This window comes from Stylophora pistillata, chromosome 7 (genome assembly GCF_964205215.1).
Source record: "Stylophora pistillata chromosome 7, jaStyPist1.2, whole genome shotgun sequence".
In the NCBI taxonomy this organism is placed as follows: domain Eukaryota; kingdom Metazoa; phylum Cnidaria; class Anthozoa; order Scleractinia; family Pocilloporidae; genus Stylophora; species Stylophora pistillata.
Genome location: NC_142525.1, coordinates 26,171,385 through 26,182,539, shown reverse-complemented (window position 1 = coordinate 26,182,539; position 11,155 = coordinate 26,171,385). Strand labels below are relative to the sequence as shown.

General features: G+C 39.7%; 1 protein-coding gene across 1 annotated transcript; it reads left to right on the top strand.

The window, feature by feature from the left end:
- Positions 1 to 1,185: 1,185 nt before the first annotated feature.
- On the top strand, positions 1,186 to 10,161 carry LOC111336227 (uncharacterized). The gene is made up of 8 exons (XM_022942285.2): positions 1,186 to 1,315; positions 3,618 to 3,644; positions 4,418 to 4,617; positions 5,563 to 5,689; positions 6,394 to 6,651; positions 7,181 to 7,330; positions 7,837 to 8,013; positions 9,910 to 10,161. The coding sequence occupies exons 1-7, from the start codon at positions 1,264 to 1,266 to the stop codon at positions 8,010 to 8,012; spliced, it is 990 nt and encodes a 329-aa protein (XP_022798020.1). The 5' UTR covers positions 1,186 to 1,263; the 3' UTR covers position 8,013; positions 9,910 to 10,161.
- Positions 10,162 to 11,155: the final 994 nt, after the last annotated feature.

Here is an 11,155-nt window from a genome sequence, read left to right as displayed (position 1 = left end):
TGTAATATAATGGGACTTACTGATGGGACCTGACATACTTGTTTAGTTACTATTGATTAGTCTGTCTGTTAGGGTCTCCGGTGTAGGTGGATTGAAGTCGGTTTGTTTTTTTTCATTATTTTTGTTATCTTGCATGAACAAAGAAATAATTCATCAAGAGCGAGTAATCATGATAAAAAAAGACACAAACTCCTCGCAGATAGACGCGTACTTGGCCTGTCTTCAGTCAAATTGAGGAAATAAAAGATGAATTAATGACAAGTTTACCTTTTATTAGTTTACCAGATGTAAGGACGGAAAAGGTGTCTAGTTTCTTCTGATTTTCCGGATTCTTCAAATTAGAAAGTTTTTTTTCCAGCTTTTATTTGCGTATTTCTTCACAAAGCGGGAAGTAATAAGGTTGCGATTTGATTCAACTTAACAGTTCTTCAACATTTTTATTAGGAAGTAACCAACGCGTAGCAAACGTGTGAGATAAGCCTAGTTTTACTTTCTCCACTTTCTCACCATACTTTAACTCACTTACGGACATAATGATTTGGCTGCGATTTGTTTGATCTTCTTCGCCTCTGCAATGTTCTGTCAAACTCCTAATTAATATATCATTGCCGGCTTGATGCTGTTGCTTTTTACCCGACAAAATCTTTTAATCCTTTGACTGACCCCTGTTGCTAAAACAAGTCGCATTGACTAAAAAATGTGATTTTTCAGGGAACAATTTCTAACATAAGAAGGAACAAAAACTGTTAGCGCTTTTTCAGTCCTTTCTCTTAAAACTCAATTTAAAGCATTTTCCTTTGTTTCGTCAAAACTTGGTTTAAAAACTTTTTTCTTGTCTGATCTTGTGAGTGATTCGACTAAATTGGACTGATATTTATCGCCGTAAGCTTTCTATCGTATCCGATTTATCGGTAAACCAAGTCAAATCCATTTAACTCGAGTAACATAAAAACGTTAACTGCTTATTTATAAAAATAATTACATTGCGTAAATCTCTTGGCATTGTTTTTGAATATTTGTCTTGCGTAGATATTGCACAGTTCGAGCTCTTTAGCATGGCAAACATTGGACGCAGCGAGCGTAATAAATACTCGTTAAGCGAAAACTCGGCCGGAAATTTGTCTCATTTATTCGCGTGACTGGCATTATTGTCATCAAGAGAGCAAACACAATTTAAATGGACTTATTTCAGCTGCTCCGCGCATTTAACAGTAGGTTACCCCATGTCCAGAGGTGTTTAGTTGCGCAGTTTTGACCTCAGCCATGAATTTGCCTTGGGTTTTCCGCAGCTTGCTAACAGTTGTCACTCTAGCAGGTAATATTGAAGACCCATCTACTTTTCCACAAATTTGTTATATAATTACTGATTTGATGCAGTGTGAAATCTGTGTTTTACTGTCAGATATTTTTGAAGTACAATCGAACCACATAAAAGAGAATGGCGCTTTAGGATAATTGATAATGAAGATACTAACGTTCGGCCTGGAAATGCGAATCAAATTCTACTAAACTGCTAAGTAGTAAAAATTGTTCTTCTCCGTATCATATCTACAGATAAGTCACCAAAGTCGAGTTGAATAACATGCGCGCTTCAAATTTTTTTCTCCGAGAAAAACCAGGGGCGTTCAGACAGAGTTTTAGCGATGCGCTTTCAAGTTTTTCACCGCCTCGCGAAAAAGAGTTAGTCGGAGTTTCACGAAGTTTAGCTTCACTTCACTGAACCCCCTTGTTCAGGTTCAGTTCAGGCTTTTTAAACAGCTTGATTGCGTAACAACTTCATAAAACTTTTTATGTAGGTAACAAAATATCTGTGAACAAAGTCCGTGACAATTGGTAATTATTCCAGTAGGCCCATATTACTGAATAGCACAGATTCTAAGTTTTACGTAGGTAACAAAAATATCTGTGAGCAAAAACCGTGACAATTTCCAGTTTCTCCAGAAGGCCTTTGTTACTGAACAACACAAATTTGATGTTTCCTTGGGTTTGTTCATCAAACAATACGTGAAAATCGGTGTTGGCTTACAGCTAAACAAACTGCTTCATATTATAGCTTTACGTAGGTCTTTTCGTCCATTATATACTGCCATTCGTATTAATTGTAGAAAACTGGTTATTCGTTTATTTTTACGACGAAGGCATTTTCCGTGTCTTAATGAGCTATGAATCTGTTGCTTTCCAATTTTTTTTAGCCCACTGGCGTTCGCTAAAGTAGATGATTTGATGACGGTCAAGTCTGCAATTTCGTTATTCTTTCCTCCTCAATCCTTTGTGCCGCAATAAATTGTCGTTGCTTCGAATGCAGAACAGCTTGTGGATAAACGTATATTTTTTTCCTAAAGCATAGTACCCTCTGAGAGAATTTTTCTCCGCCCTTATCCCACTAAACGAGGAAGTCTCATTATTTTTTTTCTCTAGTTAAGTGTAAATAGGAAATGTAAACTTCACTGTCGAGCACGTACGTATTAACTTGAAGGAAATTTCTCTACCAATCCTATCATATTTTCCCCTTCTTCCCAACTTTGACCCCAGAGTCCACGAGTTTTTTCTACCTTTAATTAAAGTGAAAAAAGTTCAGAAAGCACACCTTTCACTGATAAATCAGTTGTCTTTCCATAGTGTCTCTAACTCGTTTAATGACGGAAATACCCGATTTGACTCAACCAATCGATCTAGTTTACATTTCTCTCTCTTTGCCTAATTGACAGTTTTACCTAATGTCACATCGACTGACTTGTTTAACTCGGCGCTTATTAATCTTAATTTTCTTCCGAGCGGAGTGCACTCGCTGTTACTTTTAGAAGAACACGTTTTTGCCTCAAATATTTAATAAAGCTTAAGAGTATATGCACGCATGCGTAGATATGTTTTGGACCCGATTCAGAGTCATTTAAGCCCGAGCAGCTAGGCGAGGGTTAAAATGACTCTCGAGAGGGCCTAAGAACTGTATTACTATTATAATCACTTTGAAGGTCTTTGAGAAAATTAAAACTGAAAAAAAATCGCAAAACAGTCTGGACATTTTGAGGGATCAGGCAGGAAAATGAGATCTCTCGTGCGCCGACTCGAAATGCATCGCTTGTGTCGCAACGTCAATGCACCACAAGAACCTGGTCGCAAGCTACACGTTTGACTGAGTCGCAACTGCTGAAAGGGTAACAAGACTTTGCCAGAAAAAATCACAGAAAAAAAAATTAAGCAACTCAAAATAATCCTTATACTTTTAATCCTTAATTGAAGATTGTTCTTCAGGTAAAGAAGGTGTTGTTACAAGTTTTCTCGTTTTGTTTTTCACTGTTTTTATTCTGCTGAGAAACAATTTTTTAACAATGGAGCCTACGCTCGACTATTTTCAAGAGTCATTTAGTGGACGGCTTGACTTAAAAACCAAATTTCTTCGCTCTTTGAAGCCTAGTTTCGTCTCTTTCGTTCACGCTACTGTTATTTATTTTTTGTACCATGGGAATAATTTTTTTTACGAATTGATATTTGCCAGGCTTAGGGGTTGAAGAGTTGATCACAAAAGGAAGTATAATCGAGCCTAGATGCTGATCATATAAAACTGTTAAAATACTTAAAAACGATTGACACATGTTTTTCCTTTTTTTCTCTCGCAGCGTGCAGCAAAGGAACCGTCGAAATAGGTCAGTTATCGAAAGTAATGGACTTTACTTGTGGTGTTTTCTCACGTAAAACTCTCAAAATAATTTGATTCTTTTTCAGTCTCTATTAAGTTTTTCAAACACTGTGGAATATTTGCTGAGGGTGGAGGGGGTAAGGCTAATTTGCAATTGGGTTAGCAATCTCGTTCCCACGGTCTCTCGTTTTTCTTTCTCCTCTCGCTCAAGGTTCTGCAGGAAGACGAGAAAACCTGGGAACGAAGTTGTTGTATTAGCATTCCATCCAATTAAGCCGAAGACTGATTACTTCGACTCTATTCGTACGAAAGAAAACTATATGAGCTCCAGCATTATAGTACCTCGAAGCCCTAAGGCTTCGAGACTGCGAGGACTTTAAGAGGGTGATAAAGTTGTAAGACTTTGAAAGGACTTGGAAACGCTTTTAGAAAGGCAATACTTCTTTTTCTTGTAAGGAACTGGTCATGATTTTTCGCTGGAAAGGGGAGGGGAGGGGGGGTTGGAGAATTTTGATTACGTCGCGATAAAATTTACCTGATCTCCCACAAGGCTCCCTCATATTCTCATGATCTTATGATCTCCCATTTTTGACTGTTAATTGGCAATCATTTTTCTCCATAGTCCTCCTGTATCCCCCTTTGGCGACAACTTACTTCCCTACCCCCTACGTTCTCCCTCAGAACCATGTGATCCTCCCCCCAAAAAAATTCTCCCTTCAGGTAAAAAACAATGATTGGTTTCTGAGGATGTCCACTTTATATTATTACATGACTTTGCAGAAAAACGAGTGCGCTTGATTACACCAGACGGTGACATGGGAGGAGGACGCATCGAAGTGTACCACAATGGCCAGTGGGGAACAATTTGTGATAAAAGTTGGTCGGATGACGCGGCTGAAGTGGTTTGCAAGGAACTGGGGTACAGTGGGGCGTTATTCGCGACCAAGAAAGCGTATGAGGGCTCAGAAGGTTCTGGTCCGGTAAGAGGATTTTATACTTATTAATCTCACTTAATTTTATCTTTTTTTTTTTAAGTTCTTAATTTTTATCACAATATCACCAGATTTAGAAGGTACAGTCCGAACTATCTTCTGTCCAAAGCCGCGCGCAATGGTCCCAACCCTCTTGGTCCCAACTCTCTAATGCCTTCTCCGATTATCGTTTGAAGGGAAGAGGTATGGGGAGAGGTATGCTTTACAAACTAATTGTGAGCCATACAAAAAGGCATTCTTAACCAAGATGGCGACTTCCATATTTGGTAAGAAGAACAGCAGCTGTTTGTGGGCCGTGTATAGTGGTTTTACGTAAGCAGCTGGTTACCCTGTTCTTTTTTTTTGTGTGTGTTTTTTTGTTTTTCAAAATGGCGCCGAATAAAATTGAGATTGTTTTTACACATTTGAATTTTGCAATAGTCGAATGACTCTTCGGACTCTAAAAACGCGGTAACAGCTTCTTTTTGATATACAAATTTTAGTTGGGAAGTTAAAATTTCGAAGTTGTCTCGAGCATAATTTCCCTTAACCCTTCAACTCCCGGAAAAGATTGACATGTAACTTCTCCTTACATTATCCATACATTATCCCGCTGACTGGTAATGAGAATACTCAGACTTATCACGTATAATTTATTACCTTGATGTAACACCAAATTCTTGTACTAATTTTCAAGGAAATGTCTAGCAGCTAGAAGGGAGAATTAACAATCAGATCTCGGGAGTTAAAGGGTTAAAACGGATGCAAAACCGCCAGCTACTTTGGTTGCTTATTTCGTAGCTGTAGCTGATTGATGCGCCTGCGATCCAACGCCCACCGCTGACCGGTGTCGTTATCCTGTAGAACCACCTGGGGCTAGGGTTAGAGTCAAGGTTAGTTACGCAGCTAAAAGCAAAATTTATATTTATCCCTTTTCGTTTAATTTTGCAACAGATTCACTTGTCAAATGTGGTGTGCGATGGCTCGGAGCAATCCATTCTTGAATGTAAAAATGACGGCTGGGGAGTGGTCGGTGAATGTACCCACAAAGACGACGCTGGAGTGAGGTGTATTTTGACGGGTATGTTTATCAATCACAAAACATTTTGCCTTCTTAAACTTTTCAATAAGCAGGCTATCGAAAACAAACCATAAAAACAAAAATATCTCAAATGTACATGAATTAATCATGAATCATTTCCTGAGTATAGACAGACCAGCCGTATTTCTAACTGACAGAGTGCAGTGGCGGATCTGGGTAAAGGGCCCGAGGAGGCCTGGGACCCCTCCCCCCTCCCCTTATTTTGGGTAAAAAATAAACGCAGAAGGAAGAAAAGCGGGCAGATGTACACACATACAAATCCCTCTCCCACCCCCTCTTAGCTCAAGGTCTGGTTCCACTACTGGAGTATAGTCGATGAGTTTAATCGGAGCCGTTGAGAAAAAAAAGTAAGTTTCGATACGGCTGGTTTTAGCTAGGGGTCTACAAAATAACAATAAAAACATTCACCGAGCTTTCTTAACAGATGTATTGCCATCCTTATCAAATTCCTCATAACGCAAGTATAGTTTTATTGCAATTCTCAGCAGTTTAATGCCCTTTCTTCCATTGAGTGTCGTTCTTTAAGCCCAAACGCGTCATAACCCCACATGGAACAACGAATTACTGCCTGTATTTTTTAATTGTAGCCAAAATAAAAAATGGGTACCACTTCACGCACTATTCAATTTGAAAGCCTTTTTTCTATTCTTCCTTTTTGCTTTGTATGCTTGATTTTTCGTTAGACGTCCCTGAATTGGTGTATCGCGGCTGCTGGATTGACGACCCAGGAAACAGGATTTTGTCAGACTTGTACGCAAACCATCGGGGAAATATCGACTGGTATAACCTTGGTAAATATGTTATATTGTGTGGAAGAGACGCAATCCGTAGTGGCAAAGACTACAACCTATTTGGGGTACAATATTTTGCCGAGTGCTATTCGCAAGAAGGCAATCCGGACTACAAGAAAATGAAAGCTTCAAAAAAAGGCTGCGCCGACGGTAAGAAAAAGTGTCACTGGCTAAATGATTGTGCGAGCGACTCACCGACTTGCTGACCATGATTTTAATGTGCTGATTGCCTAGCTGACTTAATTAGCAAAACGGACTAGTAATGGCGATATCAATCTTTTTTGAGCACTCGTGTAGCGCCTACAGCTCATCGGCGTCGCTCCAAGAGTTCTCCACGGTGCGCTAACAACAACTTTTTCTACTAACTTTTTTTTTTACTCGCGCGATTAGACCGACTACTTCGAAAAGAAGGGACTGGGACTGTTCGTAGTCTGCCGCACTCCAAAAGGAAGATATTTGTTTGGTTACAAAAAGTGTTAAAAAAAATTGTAATGAAATAGTGACGGTGATAACAACTAGCTGATTATCTTACTAACTGACTAGCCGACTGAGGGGATGACAGACTGACAGACTGACTGACTGACTGACTGACTGACTGACCAACCAGTATGATCGTCCAACGGGGAGGGACTGAGTGTAAGACTCTTAATTGATTGTTGACTCTCGAACTCTCTGATAGGTGTTGGTGAATTGTCGCACAATGCTGTTTATGAATTCGGGCCGTACTTTAATTTGGGTTGCTGGGAAGACAGACCTAGAGAGGGACGGACTATGAAGTGGCTAAAAAATCTTCGCAGGCAAATCGACTGGTATGACATGAGCAAAACAGGTTTGTGTGTGAATGTCACAAAATAGCTTGTGAGTAAATTCCCTGTGGGCAATCGACCCATAATTGCCCCTTCGTCACTTACGTTCACAACTCTCATTCAATTTCGAATTTGCCAATAGCTCCTCCCCCCTCCTTCCCCACACTAGCCTGCTGGGAAAACGTAATTTTTCGAGCGCGTGCGTAGTATTTTCTCGGCAAAGATTTTTGATAGAGCAGCAATCGCTGATTTTCACGGTAGTGGAAGGCTGGGGAGAAAAAGAAATTTGTATCAATGGGGTGAGTGACGGTCAAAAATGAAAAAGAAAGTAAAGAGGTGGGCCTTCCCCCCCTCCCTCCCCTCACGATCCACTCAAAATTTTAATCAAACATACCCAGTCGGATTAACGATCGCGAGCTTCTAGCGTAAACTCGCCCTAATAATATATCTGCGCTACAGGTTATCCATACACTCTCTCCTAAGGCCTTCATCAGATGTTTACCTATTGACTGACGGTGTTGTTTCACAGTAAAGAAATGCTACGAATTGGCTAAAGAGGCAGGAAGAACGTACTTTGCGGTGCAGTTCTACGGAGAGTGCTGGGTCTCTGACGATGAGAATTTCAGAAACCACGGTCAGGCCACGAACTGTTGGAAGGGGACTGGGGGGCACTGGGCTCACTACGTTTACAAAATACGCGAATAAGGTGAGATTGTTTAGGGGAATGACTCCCCCTAAAAACATCCAAATTTAGTTGTCTCAAGAGAACATCATTCGAGAAAACCTATCCCCGTGACCCATGATAATTTTTTTATAGTCTAGTTTAAATTTCGCGCCAAGCTGGGAAGTTATTCTCATTTGACGTTATTATACTTACTATGATAACGCGGTTAATGAGCTCGATGTCAACTATCTTTACAGTTTCCGGTGTTCAAGTTTAAATCAGTTTTTATAAACTGTAACTGCTCATTATCGAAGCATATTTTGTAATGCTTGCCTCACCACTCGATTACTTCCCTGTATTGATTTGTAGGCACACAGATGTATGAATCAACAAAAAAAATCATGCCTAACTGTAGGTTTGACTGGCTTATCATCTGCTATTGTATCATGCAATGTCTTTTAGTTTCTTGCAAACGGCAGGATCGCAAGTCATCTACCGAACTCGAACACTCCACAAATTCATAAAAGTAATGAGCCATAAAGCTGATCGAATTTAGCTAGAGGATAATCAAGTCGGTCTGCCTGCGTAGATTGTATTTGCATAATTATTGCTCTTTTCTTCTTTTTTTTTTTTTTTTTAAGCACTGCTAGCATGATCAGGAATTCTTTTAGTTTTTTTTTTCTTAAGGGAAAATTATCAGAGTCATGATTTGGTTGGTCTCTAAGATTGATTATTTTCAACTTCGGTCCATGATTCAATATAACTGTGAAATGTTCAGCAGACAACCGTGGACGATACTCCAACTCTTGTACGTTGGATCAGCGATGATCTGATCGGCCCAAAGTAACGAACTGCACCTGAAGAACTGCACCTGAAGAAGGCTGGTTTGGCCAGCCGAAATATAGTGCTCCGTCTTAAAATTTACTTATCTACGTTCTATCGGTCTTGCCTCTATATTTATATTTCATGATTCAATCTATTTTGCCATGACTTAAGAGAAGAACGTTACCGCAAAAACTGAGTCGTTCTTCTTTTAAAGGACTGGGCACACCGGAAGTAAAGATTGCGTCGGTCTCTGGAGGAAACTCTTGCTATAAACGACACAAAAAGGGAAAGTATAAGATCAAGGGCTCTATCACGTAAAACGATACTCAGCCAACATCAATTGATAGTGCAGTTTAATTCCGTACCCAGATTCTACCGTTTAACTGTAATTGGCTTGGCCGTGAAAGGTCTGGGAACGGGTAGGCTTAGCCACAAGTTGTTCGGCAACTTTTCGGCAACTTTCGAGATTTTAGGCAACTTTTTAGAATTTTGGCAACTTTTAGAATTTTCGGCAACTTTGGGCTTTTTGATGTTCTTTGAAGCCACTTTCTTCACGTTTTGAGCCACACTGGTCAGTTTTCGATAGACATTTATTCAATTTATTCTAAAAAAAAATAATTAGGGCCCCCCCATGGGTTGATTTTTGTGATGCCTCATCACGAGGTCAGCGGTATCACGTTGCACGTTTTTCAAGATGGCGGACAATTGCGGCGATTCCAATACATCCAACTCAGATGAATCTTGTCATTCTGATAGACTATTTGTTGATCAAGTGAAATCGAAAGAACTTTTGATATTATCATTGGACTTTGACAGATAAAGTTTTGATAAGAAGCAATGTGCGAATTTTTAATCTTTCACACACGAGAAAGGTACGAAAAGCAGAAAAATTTTGGCAACTTTTCGGCAACCTTTTGGAAACTCAGCAACTTTTCGGCAACTTTTTGAAAAAAATAGCAACTTTTTGGTAACTTTTAGACACTCTTATCAGCAACTTTTTTGGGATTCATCGGCAACTTGTGGATAGGCCGAGGAACGGGACTAAGGGCAGTTACTTCTTAACGTTTTTTGCCTGATAAAAATATTAACTCTGTTTTCTTCCACCTCTTACAGGAAACAATGACGCCCGACAATTTCAGTGATAACACTCGATGACGACGACTGAAAATTGAAACGTTGATTTTTTAGTTTACTTTCTGTACTTTCGTATTTGTTTTTTTTTTCCAAACTCGGGGATGACAAACGTGGTAAAAGTTGTATTCTTTTTGACTAAGCTGCAAACTTTACACGATGGTTGTAGTCAATATCAATTAAAACTAGTATAGTGTGAGAGAAATTAAAGGTTCACCCGTAAATGCCTATAAATTTATGTTTCATAGTAGTTTGGTTCTGATTTCGTGGTAATACGTGTCCCTGGCAACCACGTCACAAGCATGTGCTCTCTCTCTTTTCCATCTTATTCCATTGTTCGAGTCAGAAGTTGAATTTGAATCGAAGGACTCAGTACGGTGGGAATAAATGGATCGCTTGCAGTCTACAATCTTGGACAATTTCCATCGGAAAATTCATAAAAACATAATTTTTTGACCTAGGACTTATAATAGCGGCCTCAACGTCCCTGAACCGCACATACCGTTGTTAAGTGTGTTCAGTGGAGCATCGAGCAGCGCAGCACTGCTCGGTGATGAGTGACCAAGCCGCCAAAAAAATAAATAGTCTAAGGCTTTGGACAGAAAATAGTGAGAGGAAGCACTCCAAGTTTCGCTGCTTGTTTTGGCAAGTCCGATTGAAAATGAATGAAAATTATAAAGAGAGAAGAAGACAAAGTTTTTAATTTTTTTTTACAGAATAACGAATCATTCTGGGAGAGAGTAACACGGACTCCCCCCCCCCCCCCCTAAAAAAAAGGCTTCAACCTATGGCGTTTGCTTTTAGTTTGACTAATTGTGATTCTGATGAGAATATGAGCTGATATGATTTATTATCCATCAAGAAAACGTAAATGAACATAAGCTATTCGGGTTCTCTTCTTATCGCCCTCAAATCGGGCATACCCCGTCGGAAACTGTACCTTAACCCTGTCACCGATACAAATGACACGTATCTTATTTCTTCCCACAGTATCCCCGATCCCCCATGAATCAAACGATAAGGTCATAAGAATAGATGAAATGATCACCAGGATAAGAAGCTCTTGATTGTCAAACAAATTCTCCTCCCCATTTCCAAAAGAAATGTTAAGAGAACAATATGGAGAATCTGCATACTGAGATCTGTATGAGGGAGCGTTGCGTGACGAGCCCAAACAAAGGCTGCGAAGGAGACCAAGGGTTTCTAGCCTCTGGCCTGGGGAGGAAAA

Excerpts from the sequence above, each read along its gene's own strand:
- LOC111336227 (XM_022942285.2), top strand. The coding sequence starts at position 1,264 with ATGAATTTGCCTTGGGTTTTCCGCAGCTTGCTAACAGTTGTCACTCTA. Across the intron at positions 5,690-6,393 it reads AGTGAGGTGTATTTTGACGG|ACGTCCCTGAATTGGTGTAT; the intron begins GTATGTTTATCA and ends ATTTTTCGTTAG. Across the intron at positions 7,331-7,836 it reads GTATGACATGAGCAAAACAG|TAAAGAAATGCTACGAATTG; the intron begins GTTTGTGTGTGA and ends GTTGTTTCACAG.